Source organism: Leuciscus leuciscus, assembly GCF_965113295.1.
Source record: "Leuciscus leuciscus genome assembly, chromosome: 4".
Lineage (NCBI taxonomy): Eukaryota > Metazoa > Chordata > Actinopteri > Cypriniformes > Leuciscidae > Leuciscus > Leuciscus leuciscus.
This window is the reverse complement of record NC_138728.1, coordinates 36,444,200-36,471,079: the sequence shown is the minus strand read 5'-3', so window position 1 is coordinate 36,471,079 and position 26,880 is coordinate 36,444,200. Positions and strand designations below refer to the sequence as shown.

Sequence of the window (26,880 nt, the reverse complement as noted above, 5' to 3'; positions counted from 1 at the left end):
TTGTTGATTTTATTCTGTTATTGTTTTTGTTTTTTACTCTGTACAGCACATTGGTCAACGATAATTGTGTTTAATTGTGCTTTATAAATAAATTGATTGATTGATTGGACGGTGCCGTCTAGTGCCAGAAGCCGTCCTATTGGCTCCTCCCTCCCCACCACCCTCGATGGCGGAGCAGCTAAGGGGTATGTGAATGTCCTGCCAGTGGAGCGTGCCGTTGCGATGCAACTGTGTCCAGCGTCCGCTTCCTCCTGGCGGGGTAATCCACCTGTGGACAGGCTGCTTCCACCCTCCATGCCATGACGCTCCTGCAGGTCCACCAGGCCCAGGTAATTATGGATATGCACGAGGGTGGTTCTGACCCAGTGCTCCTCCGGGACCCAGAGCTGCTCCTCCTCCTCCGTGCGGCAACTGACCTCGCCCTCCGAGCAACGAAAGAAACCGCACATTCCATCAGTCAGGTGTCCACCTTGGTGGCCCAGGAACGCCACCTTTGGCTTAACCTGGCAGATATGAGGGACACCGATAAATATCGGTTCCTGGATGCCCCTCTTTCCCAGGATGGGTTATTCGGCGATGCGGTCGAGAGCTTTGCCCAGCAGTTCTCAGCCTCCCAGAAGCAGATGAAGGCCATCCAGCACATCCTGCCCCGGCGGACTGCTGGTCGACCTCTTGCGGCATCCTCTGCTCCCGCTAAGCCACAACAGCTGCCATCACCCAGGCCTCAGTGTGGAGCAAGCCGGCCCCGCCCGTCCACGCCACTGCCAAACTAGGAGGCAAGCTGAGGTGCAAACGACCCTGGGATTGGCGACCCAGAGGTGGATCAGACTGCTCTTCAGGAGATGGTGAATGCGCCTCTCCTTCGCAGAGAATATTTTGTTTCCTTTTCTTTTTGTTCCGCCACTGGCCCCCGAGAGGACCTGCTCTCTCAGAGACGGGGCAGCCTATGCCACCCGCGTCCAGATATCTGAAAACTCGGAACGAGTAGGTTCTAGGTGACCTACCCCAGGTGGTAGTCGACACCATCACTTCCACTTGAGCCCCCTCTACGAGGCACCTCTATGCGTTGAAGTGGAACCTGTTTGTTGAGTAGTGTTCTTCTCACCAGGAGAATCCCCTGAACTTGCTCGATCAGAGCTGTGCTTTCCTTCCTGCAAGATGGGTTGGAGCGAAGGCTGTCTCCCTCCACCATTAAAGTGTATGTTGCCCGCCATCGCCGCACATCACGATGCAGTTGAGGGTAAGTTGCTGGGAAAGCACAACCTGATCGTCAGGTTCCTGAAGGGGACGAGGAGACTAAATCTGCCTCGCCCACTCTGGTCCTTTCGGCACTTCAGAGACCACCCTTTGAGCCTTTGCAATCAGCTGAGTTAAAAATTCTGTCCTGTAAAACAGTACTCCTGGTTGCATTGGCCTCCATCAAGAGGGTAGGGACCTGCATGCATTTTCGGTCGACGAATCGTGCCGCCCTGGCCCTTCCGGGACCAGGTGGTGAACCTGCATCGCTACCTTTGGAGGAGGCAGACCCAGCCCTTGTTTTTCTTTGTCCCGTTCGCGCTCTGTGCCTTTACGTGGACATAACACAAAGCCTCTCGTGCTGGCTTGCTGCGCCACTCCCCTCCACATGGAGTGGATATGTGCGCTTTTTGCTCCAGTCGAGTTCCCCACTAAGGCAAACCCTGTTGAGTTCCTCCGCACCCCTTCGGCAGTCAGACGTTGCGGAGCGTCTGACGCCAGGCCTAGTGCGCGTATGCTTGTGTAACTTGTGCTAGGCTGGGTTCCATATGTTGTGATCCCTCCAGCGATCCCATATGCATATTCCTCCATGACCAGCTCCCTGTGTTGAGCCCATGTCTTTCCCTTGGCAGAGTCCACTCTGCCGTCAATGCCCGGTGTTGCCTCCCCCTTCTCAGGCTGGAGCCACCCAGTGACATTCCACATGTTGCTCTGCCCCTAACCAGCCAGTCCATATGTGTATTCTCCACATGGTACCTCCCTTCGGGCAGGATGTGGCTTCTCCCCTGGAAAGGCACACTTTCCCTGTGTTATCCAAGAGTTCCAATGTGTGGGGTATAACAGAACAGCAGTTTGAACTCCCTCTATGCAGGCCTTCCGCCCCAGTCAGTTGGGGGTCTGAGAGTCTTGCGTAGGGCGCTAGATGTGGCATTAATCGTAGCGTTTTCTATAGGGATCCCAATTACGTAGTCACGTCGACGTACCGTCGAATGTGAGCAACTGATAGGGAATCGCATGACGCGATTAACGCACACCAGCGTTCATTGGCTCGTTCTGTAGACACATTTGTAGATGATAGGGCTCCCTGAAGTGATCCCAATTACGTTGTCGCATTGACGTAACGTCTCCCATTCCCTCCTTTAGGGAACGAGGGTTACATTAGGGCCGGATGGGGCGTGTCCAGCAACGCAACAAAGTTGATGGCTTGATTTTTGCTCTGATATGACTTTACAGCAGTTAGACCTTTTATAGACAAGTGTGCATTTCCAAACCATGTCCAATCAATTGAATTTCCCATATATTTACTCAAGTTTAAGTGTTGCACTAAATTTAAAATTTCCACTATCATACCAAAGGGTCTGAATGGTAAGGTCATTGTGATATTTCAGTTTTTTTTCTTTTTACTAAATTTACAAAGTTATCTCAAATCTGGTTTTACTTCGCATCATAGGATGTGGAGTGTAGATTGATGTGAAAAAATAAGTAATGGAAATCATTTTAGCAGAAAATTGGCCGCAAATTAAAATGTAGGAAAAAAATTAAAGGGCCTTACTTTATGAATCCACCGTGTGTGTGTGTACCTGGTAAACCCTCAGTACAAATGTCCCCACAAGGATAGTAATACCATAAATCTTTTACCTTGTGGCAACATTTTAAAATAAATAAATCATATTAAGTTAAGTATTTCAACAAAACGCAAAACGTTGTCTGTGATAGAATGAAATGATTAATAATGTAAGGGAATATGACAAATCTGTGAATTTACTCAAGACTCAAAACTCTCAACACAAAACGTATTCAAGAAATCTTAATAAATGTAAAAAGTGCAAAAAAAATAAAAATCACAACACTTTAATATCACAGAAACTAATTCTATATCATCTTCAATCCTTACCATCATCAGCAGATTCACAACCTTCATCAACACCCTCACCATCTTTAGCAACATTACCATCATCAACATGGAAGACACCACACTCAAATACTTTGTCATCCTCATCATCTTCATTGCCAGATACTTTATCCTCATCATCTTCATTGCCAGTTACTCTATCTTCACAAACCTCAGCACCATCATCATCCTCACAGTCAACAACCTCTCCAACATCTTCATTGTCCATAGCCTCATTATCAGGTGACTATTTTAACTATTTTTAATAATAATTTTATTGGCTGTTTCCCGCATTGTACATGTAAGCCTGTTACCAAATGATTTTTTTTATGTGAGTTAAAATTTTCTAGTTTAGGAAAACACTGAAACCGAGTGATTGTCATGCTTAACCCTCTGGGGTCTAAAGTGTTTTTGGGGTCCTTGAGATGTTCTGACATGCCCTGACATTTGTGCTTTTTTCAGTTGCTTATAAACATATTGATGGCAAAGGTGTCATTAAACTCTATTTAGCACAAACAGGGCTACCATAATATGTGAGCAACATGTTTGTATTTTTGAGAGAATAATGTTTATGCATGGTTATTGAAAGAACTAAAAATTAAAGTTTCTGAAATAAGGCCACAAAACATACTAAATATGTGTCCACAAGGTGTTGTCGCTTAGAGTTTTTGCTTCAAAATCATTCACATAAAACAATACATAGATTAAAATTTTGTACGACACTTTGGAAAGGCAATATGCGTGGGGGCGTGATTCACACCTGAGAAGACAACGACCCGCATAATGAGCCGCATAATGAACCTTTCATTTCAAGGACAATATATATATACAGTGGTTAAATTGGGCCGGGGCTCTCCGGGGCTCAGCCCCGGCACATAAGCCTGCTCGTTTGTGTCCTGATGTGCCTGTTTACAGTCAGTTGCCTAATGGAAATTATGTCACATCAAATTTGATGAAAGTGATGCTTTTGAAAACATATTTCTGACAATAAATGAAAGATTTTTTAAATGGCATGTCTATTTTGTCTCGGCGGAACTGAGATGAGAACAATCGGGACACGGCCGTATTCTTGTTCAGCTGCTGCTTAATCTCGTTGTCAGTCGACCATGATCGCGCACCGCTCGCGCATGCCATGCGCATCTTAGGCTACTACTCAAAACTCCGACACGGATAAATGTACGCAGCAATATATAATGAATGTTCCTGGGAGATCCGTAGTTGTGCGGGATGTGGAAGCGCGCAAAAGTTCCAGAACCTTCAACCCCCTTAAACAATAAATAAATAGAAACTCACGAGCTGCTGGCCGCCGCTGGAGATCAATTTTGTCAAGTTCAGCACAACGTTGGTTGTACAAAAAGTGCCCTGGCCTTGAACGACAAGGTAAGGAAAATATGTTTGGCACATTGTATGGGTCACTATATCATAACAAGGTAATACAATGTGTAATCAAGTGATGTCAATTCCAGCGTTATGGACGTGACATGCAGTAAAATTCTCAGTAAATAATTCTCAGAAAAATTCTCAGAAAATGCATTTAATACCAATATATTAAAACTGTTTATATATCAATACTCCCTTAATAAAGGAGTCCAGACATTAGAAAAATATCAGTCTACACATGCGTTTAATATTTAATATGAGGGAAATAGGCTACACATGCCATGGACGTGACACAAAAAATCTTTAACTTTTAGGTGGCAAAATATTTTTTTTGTAATTCTGTGAATTACACTGCGCAAACCAAAAGTAATACTAGGCTACCCACCGGATACTCTCCACAGAACATAACATATTCATTTTATTCAGGGCCGCGGGAAGTGGGGGTGCTGTTTTCACAGAATTGTAAATGCAACGCATATGTTTGTTCATTAAAATGTATTAATTTTTAGCATTTAGTCATTTATTTGTAATAAACACTTTAAGTGGGCTATTTCATTTTTTTTATTTATATGTTAAATTATGTTTTTAAAACATAAGCGCAGAGTGTTACGTAATAGTCTATTGTGTGTGTGTCGAAAGAATTTGTCCGCAGCTGCTAAAAAAAAAAAAAAAAACCCAGTCAAAAACCCCACTGTCAGTGTTTTGTAAGGAACAGGCAAATATATAAAATATAGCAGGAGACATTTTAATTGTTTACTATTAAAACAGTTATTTTTTATGTCAGTGTCGGCTAGACAGATGAAGTTGACGACTCGCGATCTTCGCAGCGCCAGAGAGAAATGCACATTTCATATGAATTACATAAGCAGCGCAGTCTGTTTTCTTTCGTTTTGAATTGTTCTGCTTAAACGTAGACATTTCAAGCTATCTATATGTCTCAGGTCTGTGAGGCAATAGGCTACCTTATAGGCCCACGCTGAGTTTCGGTTCATTTATGAGACGAGCTCCAGGTTCGCCAGCGCCTCCGTGTCCTGATTATCTATTTTCTAATAGCCTAGTATATTTAGGCTACTTATTTATTAAATCCAGACAATTGGTTGATGAAACATCAATTAAAATGAAGATACAATTAATACAAAACGAAATTAAATTTAAAGACAGGAGTAGTATTAACATATACTTTGTGTCACTTTTGGGTTGATTTATGACCCTTTGATTGATTTATGACCCTAGTGTCACTAGTGATTGACAGGGGAATCCATGTGTCAAGAAAACAGGGACTCTGATTTACAGTGTCAAGCTAGCTGAGATTTGCGTCCTGATTGACATGTGACCGCGATGTCACATGTCCACCCGTGATGATGTCCGGTTGGGTGGCTATTTTAAAAGACAAAAACAGATCAAACAGACGTGTCTCTGATTTACAGTGCCAAACTATCTGGCCATTTGTCCTGGCTCCTTCCAGTCTGATGGGGATAAACTGTTTGTCTGGAGAGGATGCGGGATGTGTGAGCGCTATTATCTGTGGTGTTAGGTGTGTATGTAAATGGCGTTGTATGGGAACAGCCTACATTTAACACTTTTGACCATCCATGTGGCCTGTATAAAAATGGGTTCACTTCATCAGTAATCTATGCAAGCAGTTCGCGTCTGCATCTCTGTCGCGTTCTCAAACTACTATTTTCCACGCTGCATTTCGTTATTGGAAACGTGTGCGTAGGTCACAAGAAGATGGACGCCTGTCTTAACAGTAAGTGTTTTTTTATTATTTAGTAATATTGTTAAGAAACTTTATTTATACGAGTCACTGTTCTATTGCGTTACTTAAACAGGTTCTCTGCGCTTCAGGTGATGTGACTGATATGAGTCTTTTCGATATCGTTGAGGAGCTTAATTTCCTGAATCAAGCGAGTGGTACGTAATAATTACGTTTTATGTTTAAATGTTGCTATTGTTTGTATGTTTGTATGTATGTGCGTGTGATGCATAATCGCTTTTTATAAACCAGGAGGAGATCCGAATCAGAGGTCCAGCACTGTACAGGCCCCATCGCGAGAGAGCGCGGAAGTCCTTGTGCATCGTAAGTGTTTGTGTATTCTGCTTCCTAAAACTGAACCGTGTGTGTGTGTGTGTGTGTGTGTGTGCGCGTGTGTGAACACATATGCTTCAGATATTGTATTGTGCGTAAGAAAAAATATCGTATCTTCTTTGTATCTCACTCTCTCTCTCTATCTTTTTTACCAGCCCGACCGAAACGGGAAACTGTCGCAGCATTAGTACATGCACCCCCGCGAGACAATGTGTGCATTCCACCAATCAGTAAGTGTTGGTATTTCGACATTATCGACCAGTATAATATTTGCTATTACGGCCTGATGCTTTTAGTTTAAAACTACCTTATGTGTATTTCCAGAAGGTTTATCAAACATTGTGAACCGTATTGGTGCGTCTGAATCCACTAATGCTACGGAGAAGACTAGTTCGCGTGGAATAGAAGCAAAACCGAAAAACAGACTCAAGCGTAAAGCTGCTGTGGACATCGCACCAAAAGCAAAAGTACCAGCTGATTTCAAACCACAGACATCATCCCGGAAGAAGCCAAGACGATCTGCTGCTAAAAGTATGTGATCAAACAAAGCTGTTGGATTGATTTCTAATTATACTAAATCAGATGCAGATAATGTAGCAGAGTATGATAATGTTTTTATTTGGATGTAATAGAGAGAGAGTCCCGTGTATGTGTGTGTGTGTGTGTGTGTGTGTGTGTGTGTGTGTGTGGATGTGCGCGCTAACATTGCGTTACTTTAAAACTGTTGTTGACATGCATGTTGTTTAAAAAAAAAAAAAAAAAAAAACGTGAACTTGCATATCTCTTAGCCTATCTTTTTAACTTACTGTGGTGGAGAACAATGTCTAAAAGTGTAGACATCTCTTCTCAAACACCTTTATAAATAGGCATGTTAAAAAAAAAAAAAAAAAAATATATATATATATATATCATCTTTTAATGCATAAAATATACAATTTTTATTTTATCCCATCTTTTTTCTCAACAGATGTGGTCGTGGATGACAATGCAGTCCCCGATATAAATGACGTTCAGAGCTGGAGTGATGGTCTGATAGAATCGTGGGACGACTGTGTATTTACACCCGAACCCGAAACACAGCGACGTGTTCCATCCAGCGAGAGCATAGTGGCTGTGGAAGAATCCGACCATGAACAGCTGCCTTCAAATCAGGAGGCTTTCAGACGGGAATCACAACCCAAAATAGACATTCAACACATATTCGGACTGATACAGGAGGCTGTCAACACCACATTGAACAACATCGAGGTACGATTAAACAAAACCCTTAACGAACGCCTTAATGGTTTTGAGAGACGCTTAGATGCTTATGAGAAAAAGCATGATGTTTGTGAATGTTCTACGAAAGCAGTGCTACAACAGCAGGGTATTTGGATTAAACAAGTCTTAGCAGTGCAACGATTGCATAGGGGTGATAACCAAAAAGAAGCCCAAGGTCAAAGTCTGATGGTGGATCTGTTAAAACAGGTTGTGTTCATGCTTAAAAAGAATCACAGATGAGTTGTGATTAGTTGCGTATTATTTTAATTTTATTTTTGTGTGTTTTACTTTTTTTCTTTTACACAATGTGTTTTTTCTTTTACCGTGTGTAATTTCAGACTGGTTGTGTAGCTGTTGATTAGGTAGTTTTTCTTTCTTTCTTTTTTCACTGGTTTTATTTTCTGTAGTTTCAAGTGTACAACCTACCTATTGTTTAAATAAAAAACAAAACAAAATTTTTTTAAATGGCCAAACGTTGTCGGGAGTCAGATGATTTTGATCAGGATCGGGTAGCGAGGTTTAGACGAGATGATGGTAGTGTGGTACCCCTTGATCAGTGCAATAACACAGAAACATTGCGTTATTTAATACAGACAATGGAGGAAATTAATAGGCCTAAGTCTACAAAAGACACTTTGGTAGAATTATTAACCATTATGAGCTCGATGTCAGATGAAGATCCAGAACTAAATTCTGATTTTGAACATTTAGTGAATACACTGCAGTCAGGAGAGGTGTCTGAACCTACTCCAGAACCAAATTCTGATTTTGAACATTTTGTAACACCCCAGCAGTCAGGAGAGGTATCTGAACCTACTCCAGAACCAAATTCTGATTTTGAACATTTTGTAACCCCCCAGCAGTCAGGAGTGGTATCTGAACCTACTCCAGAACCAAATTCTGATTTTGAACATTTTGTAACTCCCCAGCAGTCAGGAGGAGGGATGTGTACACAGTCACAACCCACACTCAACCCCGATGCACCCAACATGGGTCTCACACGTGGCGATATAGAATCACTTGTAAGAGAGGGCGGTGATGTGAGTGGGTACACTGTACTGCCACGAACTAGGTTCAATGGTCTGGAAATCCACAGGCTTATAAATCTGCGGGAGATATCTTCTACAGATTTAGCAGCCTACACCATGTTTTTACATGACACACTTTCTGAAATAGTGGCGTTTTCCAGACTGTTAGGTGGAGATGGTAGTTTAATCAGCATCACCTTGAGGGGTCCGAGTTTGACATCAGATGTTAGTACACTTTTGTCAGGTGGCAATGGTTACAGTGTAGATCTATTTATAAACGAGCTTGAAAAAATAATGCAGAGCAACTCTGATGTACAGTTTGATGAGAGATTGAATTTAAGAGTGTCGATAGCAAGAGGTAAACATGGCGGTGCTTATCGAAAGTTACGTGACCATGCGCACAACGAAGTGATTGGCAAAAACAGACTTAATCTGTTCTGCCCCACGAACGTCTCAAACAATCTTTGTTTTGCAATCTGCCTGGCACATTTCCTAAACCCTCAGAAACCGCACGCAGAGCTAGAGTCTGTAGCAACTTCAATGCAGAAGTCAGCTGGATATGCTGATCAACACAAGATAGCATTTAATGACATCAGACAGTTTGAACGCATTCTCAATGTTAAAATAGTTGTCTTCTATCGGTCTGATACGGGTGTTTTGGAGAAGTATACAAACACGGACGATCCGCATGCTAAAACAGTGTTTTTGTACCTGCATGACAATCATTATTATATGATTAAAAACCTACGCGCATTTATTGGGACACCATATGTGTGTGAGTTTTGCTACCAAGGATTCACATGTAGGAGAGATCACAGATGTCGGTACGTCTGTGATGTCTGTAATGACCCAGAATGTCATAAACAACCCAAAAAGCCAAAACATTGCAACGACTGTCTGCGCTACTGTAAGTCTGACTACTGTTTTGAGATGCATAAAAAACCACCTCAAGGTATGCAATACGCGCAGTGTGATGTCACCAAATATTGCGGAAAATGTAATAGACGTTACCATGTCAGCGGCACTAAACCCAGACCTCATAAATGCCCTGCAGATCGTTGTGTGCACTGTGGTGAGAGTTTGGTTACCGATGGTGTGCATCAATGTTTTATCCAGCCGGTTAAGGCAGAGATGCCAAACGATCGTTACATTTTCTACGATTTTGAGACCCGTTATGAAAACGGAAGGCACATCGCCAATTTCGTATGCGCTATTACGTTTGCTGGAGAAGAATTCGTGGCCGAAGGACCAGATTGTGTGGATCGCCTCGTTAAAAAATTCAGACAGCCTCGTTACAGTAATTACACATGGATTGCGCATAACGCGGCAGGGTTTGATAATTTCATCCTTTTGGAATACTTTACTAAGAAGGGGTTTGCCCCTAAAATTACGATGCAAGGCTGTCGTCTAATCTTAATGTATGACGCTGCATTCAAACAGCGGTTTATTGATTCATACTCCTTCATACCCATGCGGCTGGCCAAGACACCTGCTGCATTTAATCTGACTAACACTGAGAAGGGGTATTTCCCGCATCACTTTAACCGTGTTGAAAATGACAACTACATAGGTCCGTACCCTGACAAGGAATTTTACGGGTACGCGACAATGTCGAGCCAAGACAGAGAGGCGTTTGATAACTGGTACAGTACCATTTCAGACAAAATGTTCGATTTTAAAAAAGAACTGGCGATTTATGGTAAAAACGACGTTGTTCTGCTGAGGGACGTATGTATGAAGTATCGCAATGAATTCATTCTGTGTACAGGCCTTGATCCGTTTAATTACACTACATTGGCAGCCACATGTATGGCTACGTATAAAACACACTTCATCCCTAAAGACACAATAGCGCTAACACGCAACTGTGCGTACATCAACCAGAACAAGACGTATTCAAACATTTCAATTGAATGGCTTGAATATATCCGAACAACACAGTCCATAGATGTTCAACATGCTCTAAACCGTGGTGAGGTGTCATTTGGAAAATACTATGTGGATGGTTTTTATGGCGAGGGTACCGTGAAAAAAGCATTCGAATTTCTTGGGTGTTTTTTTCATGGTTGCGAACGTTGTCATAACCCTAATGATCTCAATCCGTTATCAAAAGTACCTTATGGTATTCTGAAAAGACAATGTGATGACAAGCTTGAAATTTTGGAGCGTGCGTACGGTCTTCAGGTTGAGGTGGTTTGGGAGTGTGATTGGGTCCGTGCTAAACAGACCGACGTAGCAGTGATGGACTTCATGGCTACTTACAATCACCCTGAAAGATTGAAACCACGTGAAGCTTTATTCGGGGGTCGAACTAATGCGTTAAAACTGTACCACAAAGTCGCGGAGGGCGAGCGTATTAAGTATGTAGATTTTACTTCTCTCTATCCCTACTGCCAGGCGCGAAAATGCTACCCAATTGGTCACCCTGAAATAATATACAAGGATTTTCAAAACCTTGAAGATTATTATGGCCTCGTCAAGGCTACGGTCCTTCCGCCGCGGAAGCTGCTTCATCCTGTATTGCCTTATAGGACTGGGGGCAAGTTAATGTTTCCACTTTGTAGGTCCTGTGCTGAACAACAAAACCAGACACATCCGTGTGTACACACAGATGAGGAAAGGGCTATTCACGGTTGTTGGGTTAGCATCGAGCTGTTAAAAGCAATTGAGAAGGGTTATGAAGTGACAAAAATCGATGAGGTCTGGCATTTCCCCCAACGATCTGAAACATTGTTTTGTGATTATGTTAAAACATTTTTACAGTTCAAACAGGAGAGTTCAGGTTTTCCAAAAGATGTTGTGACAGACGACGACAAAGAATCTTATGTTAGAGATTACTTTGAGAAAGAAGGGATTAAGCTGAATCTGGACAAGATTGAGTTTAATGCCGCACGCAGATCCATTATGAAACTCGTTCTTAATTCATTGTGGGGCCGGTTCTCTATGCGCGAACAGCTACCGACAACTGAAATACTTACAGACCCTGAACAGTTTGCCCGACACATTTTTGGCGTTGAGTATGACGTCAAGCATTTCTCATTTGTGTCAGACACCGTTGCGGTCGTTCAGTGGTCTTACGCAGATGGGAAAGGAGCTCAGACTCGTGACATTAATGTGTTTCTCGGGGCTTTTACGACAGCGCACGCACGGTTGGAACTTTATGATCTTATGGACAGGTTGGGGGACAGACTGATTTATTGCGATACCGATAGCGTTGTGTACATATCTAAAGACGGTGAATACGAACCCCCACTAGGCCCATACCTTGGCGACCTTACTGATGAAGTCGGGGGCGAAGACCACATTGTTGAATTCTCTTCAAGTGGCCCTAAGAGTTACGGGTATCGTACTGCCAAGGGTAAGGTGTGTATGAAGGCCAAAGGCATCACTCTGAATGCAGTAAACTCTGAGGCCATCAGGCTAGACTCGTTAATAGGGCTTGTTGATCAGTATGTGAGGGGGCGGGGCGACAGAGATTATATTCTTGCACACACCGACAGTATAGTGAGGAACAAAAAGCAGTTCACATTACACAACAAGTCAGTTGTGAAAAAATTCCAAGTTGTGTACAATAAGCGTGTTTTGCTACCTGACCTTACCACATTACCATATGGCTACTGACAACGTTTTTGGTCATCGAGGGGTGTTAGACGCAGATGGTTTCGATTTCAGAATGCAACACCCTTTTTCCTGTGTGTTAAGTGGGCCTTCTAACTCAGGAAAAACATTTTTTGTAAAAATGTTGTTGGAAAATGCTAAAAGTGTAATTTCTAAAAATGTTGAAAACATTGTATACATTTATAATTGTTGGCAGTCTTTATATGACGAATTGTTGAAACTGTATGATATTAAATTTATTGAAGGTATCCCCCAGACTCTGAATGACGATCGTTTGTTTCCACCCGACAAGAATAATTTTGTGATTTTAGATGATGTTATGGATGATGCTAGTAACAATTCTGAAATCCAACGTTTATTCACGATGTATGTGCACCACAAAAACCTGAGTGCCTTGTATATTGTACAAAACTTATTTTCTCAAGGTAAATCCAGCAGGACCATCAGTTTGAACACCAATTATCTAGTGCTGTTCAAAAACCCCAGAGACAATACACAAATCAATGTATTAGCACGCCAGATGTATCCCAGAAACACAAAATTTTTTATGGAGTGTTATGAAAATGCGACCAGCATGCCTTTCGGGTACCTTTTGATTGACTTTAAAGCAAAAACACCAGAGCAGTACCGTCTCAGAACTGACATTCTGTCACAATATCCAGTTGTGTACGTTCAGAAAAGAAAACTTTGACTTTGTTAGACAGGAATTTGAAAATGTCTGCAAGACTTTTAAGAAACCTGCCTCTTTTAAAATTGTTATTAAAAGCCACACCTAAACAAAGACGCGTAATTTTAGAGGCCGCTACAGACGAACTCATTGTGTCGTTGTGTGAAGTAGCTCTCAACGTAGTCCATGGTAATGTTCCACTATCACCACAACAATATCAGAAACTAAAGAGAAAAAGAAACGAGATCAAGATTGTTGCAGATAAAAAGGTTGGCGTTAGACGTAAAAGACGGTTAATCAATCAACAAGGAGGATTTCTATTACCGTTGTTAAGCGTCGCAATTCCCTTTATAACCAGTTTAATTACATCTAAATAAGCTGGTGATGGAGTACGCTGAGAAGATGTTTTTAATCCCGCAACACCAGCTGGATAAGCTGAAATCCTCTAACACGCGTGAGTCTATACAACATGTTGTGGAGAACAATTTGGATGCGACTATAAGAAATATATTGCAAAGGTCTGACATAGATCACCACGAAAAAGCTAAGATGTACACCGGTGTTTTACAGAGGTTTTTAACACTCACTAGACAGGGGGATAGGGAATCCGCCAAATTAACATTAAGTCTACCACAGCCTGACAGCATTGTAAAAGAAGACCCACCCCCAACAGATCGTGTTACTGGCCGCAATGGTTTAGATGATTTTGCAGAAGAGATTTTAAAGAATATTCCACAGAGGAGTGTGAAAAATGTCCGTTACATTTTAGATAAAATGTCTAAAACAAAAGATATTACATCGTGGACTGAGTCGGGAGAGTTTGTGTTTAAAGGCAGAACAATACCTGGTTCACACATGCTTGACTTAATTAAAAGCGTAACGGCCCCACAGAAGATTGCTGAAGAGAGGAGACCTGGTGGGTGGGACGAGTTTCTGGAGGCTTTTGCTAGTTTAAATTTGCCACACTCTGTGGTACCAAACCACTATGTCAGACATGCAATTAACTCTTTCAAAACCAAATCGACCCCAACTGTAACCGATTTACCTAGGAAGAGTAAAAAACGCAAATTGCATGCGAGCACACCGATACATTCAAGACATCCAGAAGACCTCATATCACCCAGTCTAGACCAGAGTCAATGGTTAAGTTTTTAATCCCCCAGTTTGTGTGTAGCCTGTTGTTGTTGTTGTTGTTTTTGAGAACTTATGACATGTATTGTTGAATATGATGTGTGTGTTTAATAAAAAGAGTTTAAAGAAAGAAATATTTGTTCTTAAGTTGTTTTATTTAAAAATATTAAGCATGATACATGTACATTTCACCCAATTGCACACACTGAATACATTTAAAAACATTTTCATTACATGGAACATGTTTGAGTTTTTTCACAAATGTTGACACCATTTTATCATTTTTAATTAAATCATTGGTATACAATTTCAACACATAATCATAATCAAACCCCTTTGACATGTGGTAGAGAAAGAACACGCAGTGTTGACCACATGTGTCTGATGAAAAATCTTGGACTTGCACAGTGGAATGTTGTACTTCACTAGAATTGAGATTTAAAAAGTCTTTGATAACGGGGTGAAAGCCTTGGTAATCAGGTTTATTACCAAAACTATCGAAAAAACAACCTACGCTGTCATCGTTTATGTAGATGGCCAACCAGTGTTGACCTGGGAGTCCTGATGGATCTGTATTGATTAAAACCATTGATGGTAATCTTCTTAAAGGGGTTTTCGGTAGATAGTCACATGGTAGTACTCCAAGAAAATAAGTATTGCACGAAATCTTATCCATGACACTCGTAAGCTGTACGGTGTTCATTTTAACACGTTAATAGTAATCAACAAGGACCTGTCGACGATTTGACACTTCAATTATGCTGTCAAATAAAGCATAAACAATTAAGTTAACAGTCTGTGGTAGTGGCTGTCTAAAACGGGCTTCTAGTCTGATATTGCCGCTTTTGATAAGCGATACATGCTGGCCACACTCCTCGTCTGGTGTAAAATTGAACGCGTAGAGTGTATAGCCATGCAGAAAATCCTCCCTATCGATACTCAGAGCCTGGTTTTTAAGATGCTTTCCAGAGGCCAGCGCTAACTGGTAAAACTCCCGCACTGCAGAACCATTTTCATATTCAGGCTGCAGAGGCTTCGAGGGATACTGTTGACCATCCAGATAAATGGCTAAAAATTCTAAATCGTAGTTTTTAAATGCAAAAGGGTTTTTATTATAGGCCCCGACAAATGCATCATTATCAACCATCGCTAGAACCAGAGATTTTGGTAAAGGCCCTAAGAATAAGTTTTCTTGATTACAGACCCGTGATCCGGCTGGTATTGAGAAGTTTTTCAAACACACCCTATCGATGGGGTACTTGGCTGTGGTTGAGAGCAGGGCTTGCGCATGACCCAGTCTCACAGCTGGTGACACTGTCACTTTTTTCACAAATAGCGATGCTGTCTGGATGTTCAGTTTGTAGGCTATGTCATTGTTCCTCATCAGACAGAACTCATCTTTACCTCTAGTCATTCTAATTTTAAGGTCCAATCCATTGAGTAAAAGTTTATCTTGAAAGAAGATGTCACTGTGAACTGGTGCGAGTAGTTCGACCACGTTACTAGCATTGGTGAAGGCAGCTCTCTTTGTCAGACCGCTATTTTCCCCGGCAGGGTCCGTCACATCCATATGCCCCGCCTTGTCTTTGTAAAAGAGCCCCGCTGAGAAAAGTGTTTCAAGGGTGTCTTTACCATAATTAGTAAGACACTCTATCATACAGCGGTATGGATATGTGCTAGAACTCTGTGAAATGAGTCGATCTCCAAGCGATACGTCCACTTGTGAAAAAATAGTGGCTCCCGGATAGTTAATAAGCCCTACGGGATCGCCGTCTCTAATTTCCGTTCCATCTGCATAAGTGATTTTGAGACGCATAAACAACAAAGTGTTGTTTAGATCCACGTAATCCTCGCCATTCCCCGCAATAAAAAATTCCAGAGGGGATGTGTCAGATATCGCTGATAATGGTGGTATTTCTATATAAGTGTTTTTTTCAATAGCGGTTTGTGTCAGTGGTACAGTAAACAGATCCAGTTCGGTTTTTAAACACTCTTCTGACATGTTGTGTAGTAACGCCATGATCTAAAATATTGTTTTAACAGAACTCCTTGATCTTTTTGAAGCAGTACGCTTAGCTGTCTCCTTGCGCTTGCGTTTTACAACTGATGTTTTCTTGGGGGGTTGTTTTGTTTTCTTCTGCTTCTGGCCACTCCTCCGCACCCCCGGTGGTCTAGGTACACTCTTGCGTGCCATCACCATTAACCCGGATCCGTCTTGAGTATCGTAATTGTTATTAAATGATCGCGATAACGTATTACTAACAACGTCACTTAGTATGTTTTTCGCTGCTGATTTAAGATGTGGCTTGGCTATGCTAAATCCACGTCTTAGTAATGGTATAGCCATTCTAAAGAGACCCCTAAAAAGTCCGCCCAAACCAGCGCCATACATAACTCCGCCTCCTGCATACCCCGGAAGTCCATTGCCTGCCTGATTCTGGTAATAGGCCACATAACGCATGGGATCAACATTGTGATTGTTGAAATATACCATTTTAATGAAAATTTTGTTTTGTTTTTTATTTAAACAATAGGTAGGTTGTACACTTGAAACTACAGAAAATAAAACCAGTGAAAAAAGAAAGAAAGAAAAACTACCTAATCAACAGCTACACAACCAGTCTGAAATTACACACGGTAAAAGAAAAAACACATTGTGTAAAAGAAAAAAAGTAAAACACACAAAAATAAAATTAAAATAATACGCAACTAATCACAACTCATCTGTGATTCTTTTTAAGCATGAACACAACCTGTTTTAACAGATCCACCATCAGACTTTGACCTTGGGCTTCTTTTTGGTTATCACCCCTATGCAATCGTTGCACTGCTAAGACTTGTTTAATCCAAATACCCTGCTGTTGTAGCACTGCTTTCGTAGAACATTCACAAACATCATGCTTTTTCTCATAAGCATCTAAGCGTCTCTCAAAACCATTAAGGCGTTCGTTAAGGGTTTTGTTTAATCGTACCTCGATGTTGTTCAATGTGGTGTTGACAGCCTCCTGTATCAGTCCGAATATGTGTTGAATGTCTATTTTGGGTTGTGATTCCCGTCTGAAAGCCTCCTGATTTGAAGGCAGCTGTTCATGGTCGGATTCTTCCACAGCCACTATGCTCTCGCTGGATGGAACACGTCGCTGTGTTTCGGGTTCGGGTGTAAATACACAGTCGTCCCACGATTCTATCAGACCATCACTCCAGCTCTGAACGTCATTTATATCGGGGACTGCATTGTCATCCACGACCACATCTGTTGAGAAAAAAGATGGGATAAAATAAAAATTGTATATTTTATGCATTAAAAGATGATATATATATATATATATATATTTATTTTTTTTTTTTAACATGCCTATTTATAAAGGTGTTTGAGAAGAGATGTCTACACTTTTAGACATTGTTCTCCACCACAGTAAGTTAAAAAGATAGGCTAAGAGATATGCAAGTTCACGTTTTTTTTTTTTTTTTTTTTTAAACAACATGCATGTCAACAACAGTTTTAAAGTAACGCAATGTTAGCGCGCACATCCACACACACACACACACACACACACACACACACACACACACATACACGGGACTCTCTCTCTATTACATCCAAATAAAAACATTATCATACTCTGCTACATTATCTGCATCTGATTTAGTATAATTAGAAATCAATCCAACAGCTTTGTTTGATCACATACTTTTAGCAGCAGATCGTCTTGGCTTCTTCCGGGATGATGTCTGTGGTTTGAAATCAGCTGGTACTTTTGCTTTTGGTGCGATGTCCACAGCAGCTTTACGCTTGAGTCTGTTTTTCGGTTTTGCTTCTATTCCACGCGAACTAGTCTTCTCCGTAGCATTAGTGGATTCAGACGCACCAATACGGTTCACAATGTTTGATAAACCTTCTGGAAATACACATAAGGTAGTTTTAAACTAAAAGCATCAGGCCGTAATAGCAAATATTATACTGGTCGATAATGTCGAAATACCAACACTTACTGATTGGTGGAATGCACACATTGTCTCGCGGGGGTGCATGTACTAATGCTGCGACAGTTTCCCGTTTCGGTCGGGCTGGTAAAAAAGATAGAGAGAGAGAGTGAGATACAAAGAAGATACGATATTTTTTCTTACGCACAATACAATATCTGAAGCATATGTGTTCACACACGCGCACACACACACACACACACACACACACGGTTCAGTTTTAGGAAGCAGAATACACAAACACTTACGATGCACAAGGACTTCCGCGCTCTCTCGCGATGGGGCCTGTACAGTGCTGGACCTCTGATTCGGATCTCCTCCTGGTTTATAAAAAGCGATTATGCATCACACGCACACACATACAAACATACAAACAATAGCAACATTTAAACATAAAACGTAATTATTACGTACCACTCGCTTGATTCAGGAAATTAAGCTCCTCAACGATATCGAAAAGACTCATATCAGTCACATCACCTGAAGCGCAGAGAACCTGTTTAAGTAACGCAATAGAACAGTGACTCGTATAAATAAAGTTTCTTAACAATATTACTAAATAATAAAAAAACACTTACTGTTAAGACAGGCGTCCATCTTCTTGTGACCTACGCACACGTTTCCAATAACGAAATGCGGCGTGGAAAATAGTAGTTTGAGAACGCGACAGAGATGCAGACGCGAACTGCTTGCATAGATTACTGATGAAGTGAACCCATTTTTATACAGGCCACATGGATGGTCAAAAGTGTTAAATGTAGGCTGTTCCCATACAACGCCATTTACATACACACCTAACACCACAGATAATAGCGCTCACACATCCCGCATCCTCTCCAGACAAACAGTTTATCCCCATCAGACTGGAAGGAGCCAGGACAAATGGCCAGATAGTTTGGCACTGTAAATCAGAGACACGTCTGTTTGATCTGTTTTTGTCTTTTAAAATAGCCACCCAACCGGACATCATCACGGGTGGACATGTGACATCGCGGTCACATGTCAATCAGGACGCAAATCTCAGCTAGCTTGACACTGTAAATCAGAGTCCCTGTTTTCTTGACACATGGATTCCCCTGTCAATCACTAGTGACACTAGGGTCATAAATCAATCAAAGGGTCATAAATCAACCCAAAAGTGACACAAAGTATATGTTAATACTACTGACAGGCTTTGTGCTTTTAGTTTGAGGTCTCTGTGAAAGTTTTAAAACATTCTTTTAGTGCCGCTTTAGAGCGCTCACGTCCGTAACGGAGAACTGTCTGTAAAAATGTTTTGTGTTTGTGTGTGTGAAATAAATTTCTAAAAAAATGCGACTTAGTCCAGTGCAACTTAGGCTATGTTTTTTCTTATGTTTACAGTAAGTTATTTATTCTTTTTGTGCAAATGTCCCATAAAGTCCCATCCTTTAAGGATTAATTTATGTCCCGTTGACCGGTCCATTGCATTACGAATAAAAGCAGAATCAATAAAGTCAAAAATGTGATGTGCAGAGTTTTATAGTCTTGATATTGTTTCTTATTCAAAAGTGGCGACGCCCCTTTTTTTCTCAGAATTGCGAGATATGAAGTCAGAATTGTGAGAAATAAAGTCGCAATTCTGAGAAATAAAGTCGCAATTCTGAGTAATAAAGTCACAATTAATTTTGGAGATATAAAGTAAGAATTGCATGATATTCGTCGAAATTTCGTGTTATAAAATCAGAATTGTGAGATATAAACTATTCTGAGGTAAAAAAAATATATAGAAAGCTTGAAATGTCTTCTTTTAAACAAACAATTCAAAAAGTAAACAGACTGCTGCATGTGTAATTTTTAGAAAACACTTGTTCATTAATAAACAATTAAAATGTCTCCTTGCTATATTTTACATATTCATAATCATTACTTTTGCCGGTTCTTTGTGACAGCTTTTAGGCCTTTATTGGCAGCGCCACCCTTACATGTTACATGAACGCGTCACCACCGCATCAGCACCGAAAACAGGAGATGTAACGAAGTAAAAGTCAAAAGTAGCCTATGCACTATTGATTCTACTTATGTAAAGTACAGATATGTGAAAAATGTACTTAAATAAAGTAACAAAGTATTTGTACTTCGTTACATTCCACCACTGCTGATTAACAGTAATGTAAATGCTAAATGTCCTAATACCTGTTAATACTACAACAATGCAAAGTATGCTCTTAACGTTGCAGTTTTTCACATATCATGTAACACTCAATTTCTCCATTTCTTTGCACAAAACTCTCCAGAAATTGCCATTTAATGTTTTTTTTTGGGGGGGGGGGGGGGGGGAGAGCCCCCCCACATAATAAATCCCAATTTAACCCCTGTATATATATATATATATATATATATATATATATATATATATAAGGATTCATTAGTTTGAATATAGCCTACATTGGAACAAAATCTTAGTTGATGACTTTATTTTTGACAAAACATAAAATATATATATATATATATATTTAACATTTAACATTTTTATTTAAAAATTGGCAACATTATAAGCCAAGGGTCAGCAATAGGCGGCCCGCCAGCAATATTTTCTGGCCCGCCGGATTATTTTGGAAGTCTTTTTTTTTTCTGTTTTTTTTTTTTTATCAGCCTATTTTTATTTTACAAAAACGGTTTACGAATAGTGTATCATTCGTTCAATAGTTTTTTTCAAATTAACTTTTAAATTAAATTTGTGTTTGAATAGTGCGCGCTCTCTGTGGGCGGGGTCACGTTAAAACTTAATGAGCTTTAATGAGCTGAGATGAGAACGACTGACATCTCTCTCTTTTTATACAGATACATAAACTGAGAATCTTTGTTTTTTATATAAATTACTTCATTTAAAAGAAGAGAATTCAAGCACCATGCCTGTGTGTCTGTATGCCTGTTTGACGGAGTATTCTCTGAGTTATAGTTCATTTTCGGACGCGTTTCAGAATGGACTTTACTAACAGAGAGAAGGTAGAACTCGCATCGTTTATTTTTCTTTATTTGGCAAAAAGCAAAACACTTTGTTTTTATTGTGAGTATACACAAAAAATAGACACTTAGGATCGAATGATGTATAACACTTATATGTAAGATCAAAATCGACAGAGTATTTTGAGTCTCTTTTGCACTGATAATAAAAAAAGCAAGCTGGTATCGCTGGCGCGACCACCGACCCCAGGGGGTTAAAAAACAGCCTGGTATCACAATTATTCCATGTTAAAAGAAGCTGATCTGCCAAACAACAGTAGTGCTATTTAACCACTAGAGGGCAGAACATCTTAAGGGATGACAAAATGTACAATGGCATTGGTGTGTGCATTTTGAAGCCAAAATAAAATGCAACGATGATCAAACTTTTGCCATGAGTAAAAAACAACAACAACACTTGTACCGGGGAAAGAATTAGGAAAAAGAAAAGTAATAAAAAAAAAACAAGACCCCTTATACAGAACAGAATTTTTGCCAAAGCTGTGCACATTTCTATTTATATGCAGTACATTTGGACCACCAAGTATTGCTGTTATTTGTATTGTCATGTCTAGATGATTTTAAAAGCTGCACAGAACTCTTTATGTTCTCTGTCATTGTCTTATGTCTTTTAGGCCAGTGTTCAGTACCCACAGTGCTCTGCTGTGCTGGACATAATAACGAATGCTACCGTGGGTGTTACTGTGACGAGGTTTGCATCCTAATCGGTGACTGCTGTCCTGACTACCAGCAGACGTGCATTCAATGTAAGACTTAATAGTTTCAACACAAAACATCCATCCAAGAAGTCTTAATTTTTATAAAGTGTTAAAAGTCATCTTCCCCATTCTTACCAGCACATTCACAGCCTTCATCACCATCTTTAGCAACATTACCATCATCTTCATTGCCAGATACATCATCCTCATCATCTTCATTGCCAATTACTCTATCTTCACAAACCTCAGCACCATCCTCACAGTCAACAACCTCTCCGACATCTTCATTCTCAATAGCCTCACCATCAGGTGACAATTTTAACTATTTGAATAATTTAAATTGGCTGTATACATCATTGTGCATGTAAGCCTGTTACCACATGATTTTTATGTGAGTTAACATTTTCTAGGTTAGGAAAACACTGAAACTGAGTGATTGTCATGCTTAAAAAACAGCCTGGTATCACAATTATTCCATGTTAAAGAAGCTGATCTGCCAAACAACAGTAGTGCTATTTTACCACTAGAGGGCAGAACATCTTAAGGGTACAAAATGTACAACAGCATTGGTGTGTGCATTTTGAAGCCAAAATAAAATGCAACGATGATCAAACTTTTGCCACAAGTAAAAAACAACAACAACAACACTAGTACTGGGGAAAGAATTAGGAAAAACTTAAAAACAACAGAACCCTTATACAGAACAGAACTTTTGCCAAAGCTGTGCATATTTCTATTTATATGCAGTACATTTAGATCACCAAGTATTGCTGTTATTTGTATTGTCATGTCTTGATAATTTTATGATCTGCACAGTCTTGGGTCTTATGTCTTTCAGGCCAGTGTTCAGTACCCACAGTGCTCTGCTGTGCTGGACATAATAATGAATGCTACCGTGGGTGTTACTGTGACTAGGTTTGCATCCTAATCGGTGACTGCTGTCCTGACTACCAGCAGACGTGCATTCAATGTAAGACTTAATAGTTTCAACACAAAACATCCATCCAAGAAGTCTTAATAAATGTGTAAAAGTGTTAAAAATCATCTTCCTCATTCTTAACATCATCAGCACATTCACAGCCTTCATCACCATCCTCACCATCTTTAGCAACGACACCACACTCACCAACTTTGTCATCCTCATCATCTTCATTGCCAGATACTCTATCTTCACAAACCTCAGCACCATCATCATCCTCACAGTCAACAACCTCTCCAACATCTTCATCAATAGCCTCACCATCAGGTGACTATTTTAACTATTTTAATAATTAATTTAAATTGGCTGTATACCACATTGTGTATGTATGCTTGTTACCACATGATTTTTATGTGAGATGGCATATTCTAGGTTAGGAAACCAACAGTAGTGCTATTTAACCACTAGAGGGCAGAACATCTTAAGGAATGACAAAATGTACAACGACATTGGCGCATGCATTTTGAAGTCAAAATAAGATGCAATGATGACCTAGCTTTTGCCATAATTATAGAAGACTTGTAAAAGGGAAGAATTAGGAAAAAGGAAAGAAAGATGAAATACCTAAACTAGGGATGTCCCGATCCGATCACGTGATCGGAAATCGGGCCCGATCACGTGTTTTCAGACTCGATCGGAATCGGACGTTACCTCCCGATCAGGACTCGGATATATATGTATATATATTCTCATTATTTTTTAACACATCTATAGTTATGCGGTGCCACAGAGTTACGCCGGTTTCACACTGCACGCGAGCAGAGCGTAAGCAGCGCAGGAGCAGCGCGTATGGTGAGCAGGAGCAGGACAGGCACGATTTGCTTTCACACTGCAGCGTTTGTCACGCGCGGCTGAACCGCGGGTTGTGTACAGACAGAGTACTCTATAATGGATAAGTTGCCATTGCTTTATTTCGTTTTCAAATACATTTAAGAGAAACGACTTGTCAAGAAGCTTATTTTATTAATAATTTCATTAATATAACTGTTGGTTCATCTTTGTTTTTATTGTTCTGGCAACAAGTTTGTTTTTGGACATTTGTTTTCTTTTTAAATTGCTGTTGGTCATTTGATTGACTGTTTAAAACACAATAGATATCATCAATGCACTTTTTGGATAAAACTGCGGTGTATTTTGGCCATGATCAATGCATTGTCACTCGGCGCAGCAAAAATAGACTCGGCGCCGAAACGATCTCTGTTTGTTAACAGAGTTGTTGAATGTTAAAATAAGGTGAATTAAATAAAAAATAAGGAACATCCTGGATCTGTTTTTTCGCTCTTCTTTATTCTTTTTTTATGTATTCTAGAAGTATCGGATCGGGACTCGGTATCGGTAGAAACTCAAAATCAAATGACTCGGACTCGGACTCGAGGGCAAAAAAACCTGATCGGGACATCCCTAACCTAAACACAAACAGAATCATTGAACAGAAAACAATTTTGTCAAAGCTGTTCTTATTTCTATATCTATCATGACAACTCTCAGATTGTTTGGCACAGTAATGGATATGACAAATGTTATTAAGTTAATAAGTACGAGACTTGCTCCTGCCAATACATACACGACACGCCGCTGTGAGCAATACATGCTGCAGCACAATGAGCAGGTGACAATGAAGACTGGACAATACAAGCCGAGTGTACATGTGAAAAATCCCCCAACATGCAAGAGAAAGAAATGTGGGCAGCCATGAGTTGTATATAAGACGCAAGAAGCAGGTTGCAGTGTAGCTCAGGGGTCCCCAATTCTGTTCCTGTGCTGCGTCTCAATTCACTTTCTTATACTAGCCAACGTTAAGTATTTAAATGGGAGAGCATAAGAAGAGAATAATTCAGTTCACTTGTCACTGATTTTGTGATTGTAACACAGTTCGTTATTGTGGGAAGAAGGAGGCGGGAACCGGTGAACGTTCAAAGACTTTAAAAAATAAACAAATACAAAACAAAAGTCAAGGACGACTGCCCCCACACATAATAGAACAAAACACAACACAATGAACAATCCAGGCCAGTCCTCTCTCCATCTTTCCTGTCGTCGCTCCTCCTCTTATGCTTCCGCTCCTCCGTGATAGACATGAGACCGGTGCGTCGCACGGGTGTCGCTCATCTGTAATCACGCCACCAGCCTCGTCCTGCTCGCCACAGTGATATTAAATCAGTTATCTTACCCAGTAAAGGACCTGTTGCTCGCCATGTTACTAGTTCGTTCGCTCGCTCTTCTCTGTGTGTGGCAACAGCGGGAAAACATAGTGGGCGTGGTCAACCTGTCACTTCGATCCAGGGTGACCAATAGAAAAGGGCCTTCCATTCTGGTTGGTAGGGTCTCTACCAACCAGAATGGAAGGCCCTTTTCTATTGGTCACCCTGGATCGAAGTGACAGGTTGACCACGCCCACTATGTTTTCCTTTCTGCTGTCTTTTTCTGTCTGCCCACTGAGAACCAGCTTCACTCGCAAGCAAAAGATTTAGATCCGCAAAAAAGACAGCAGAAAGTGTGCGTTTGTGATGAAACGTATTCGAAATGCACAAAGCAAAATAAAGGTTTTCAAAGATTTAAATGCACTGCAAATCATTTTATCAACTTCTTTATTTAGAAGACTTTTTTGCAATCTTTAAATTTTTTTATTTACAAAATAATTAGTTTTACTCTCAAACGCAGTATGTTTGATTGAATAAAAAAGACACAAAGGAAACTCCATAAAAAGCGCAATGGATTGTGGGCAATATTAGCTGTTATAGTGAGCACAGATCTACACTTCGAAAAACCACCGGAAATAGTAGACCATCCGGGGACTTCTGGCATTCTCTTTTCAACATACTATGTTTTGGGACACTTATTTTATCTCACATACTGTTTAGGGTGGATAGTATGGAAATTGAGACGCAAGGCAGGAGATCTATCTGCCTGCATAGTTTAGATCCAACCCTGATCCAACACACCTGTCTGTAATTATCAAGTGCTCCTGAAGATAGTAATTAGCTGGTTCAGGGGTGTTTGATCAGGGTTGGAGCTGAACTTTGCTGGAAGGTACGTATCCAGGAACAGGAGATCCATTGTAATCTACCAGTGTGGTCCCTGGTGTACCCCCAACAGTACACATTTTGGATGTCTCTCTGACACAACCATTTCAGGTCTTGAAGGCTCTACTAATGAGCTGATGAGTTAAATCGGGTGTTTGATTAGGAAGACATACAAAATGTGCAGATGTAGGAGTTCTCCAGGACCAAGGTTGGGAACCATGCTATGTGTACCTAGGCCTGCTTTGCCAAATAGCTTAACGCTAATTGACTATGCTATGTGTGCCTCAGCTAATATGGCTCAAACATACAAAATTAGAATCTGTGGCTTTAACAAATGAAATCACGTTGTAAGCTGATAGAGATGAGAAAAACCCAGAGCAAATAGTAATTAGGGGTTCAAGCACGTAGTGCTGAAACCCTACTGTTATTGTTAATTTTCCCATGATGCAGCATTCACCATCTAAAACTAATCGGGCAGACCGAACGATAAGTCGTAGAGACTTGAAACTTTGAGGGCTGGTAGTACTCACACCGCCTACAACGTCAACAAGGCCCGCCCCGATCGGCCTGATGGGGGCGCTACAGCGGTCAAAAGTATGAAATGGCTCATAACTCCTAAACCATTAGGCGCAGGCTCAAGTGTCTTATATCGTTGGAATCCTTGGCTCAGGGCGGACAAAATGATTGCCTCAGATTTGCTCGCCCTTCAGGCGCCATTTGAGAGAAAATTTAGTTTTTTTTGAAAAACCTACTTTTGCGAACTACTCCTAGGTTTTTGGCCTGATCGGAACCAAACCACTGCAGAAATATTCTAAGGAGAGTGACTATCAATAATCATCAAAAAACAAAAAAAATATTGAAACTTCAATTCATGGTCACTAAGGGGAACCAAAATGTTTGATGTGACCGGG

The 26,880-nt window shown here is 40.6% G+C and overlaps 3 protein-coding genes across 3 annotated transcripts in view; 2 read left to right on the top strand and 1 right to left on the bottom strand.

The window, feature by feature from the left end:
• LOC309497339 (uncharacterized protein) overlaps positions 1-26,880 on the top strand; it is a 77,785-nt gene that overhangs the window by 34,757 nt on the left and 16,148 nt on the right. The window lies entirely within an intron of this gene.
• On the top strand, positions 5,959-16,726 carry LOC309498082 (uncharacterized protein). The gene is made up of 6 exons (XM_082168597.1): positions 5,959-6,257; positions 6,356-6,421; positions 6,516-6,587; positions 6,752-6,826; positions 6,921-7,127; positions 7,564-16,726. Exons 1-6 carry the CDS (start codon positions 6,239-6,241, stop codon positions 8,094-8,096), a joined length of 972 nt encoding a protein of 323 aa, XP_082024723.1. The 5' UTR covers positions 5,959-6,238; the 3' UTR covers positions 8,097-16,726.
• Positions 16,840-18,881, bottom strand: LOC309496387 (uncharacterized protein; the record flags this gene model as incomplete). The annotated part of the gene is made up of 6 exons (XM_082166380.1): positions 16,840-17,553; positions 17,993-18,199; positions 18,294-18,368; positions 18,533-18,604; positions 18,699-18,764; positions 18,863-18,881. 6 exons carry the CDS (start codon positions 18,879-18,881, stop codon positions 17,021-17,023), a joined length of 972 nt encoding a protein of 323 aa, XP_082022506.1. The 3' UTR covers positions 16,840-17,020.

What these genes read in the sequence shown, in the direction of transcription:
- LOC309498082 (XM_082168597.1), top strand. An exon ending in TTTCCTGAATCAAGCGAGTG is followed by an intron (nt 6,422 to 6,515) that starts GTACGTAATAAT and finishes TTTATAAACCAG; the next exon opens with GAGGAGATCCGAATCAGAGG. An exon ending in AAGACGATCTGCTGCTAAAA is followed by an intron (nt 7,128 to 7,563) that starts GTATGTGATCAA and finishes TTTTCTCAACAG; the next exon opens with ATGTGGTCGTGGATGACAAT.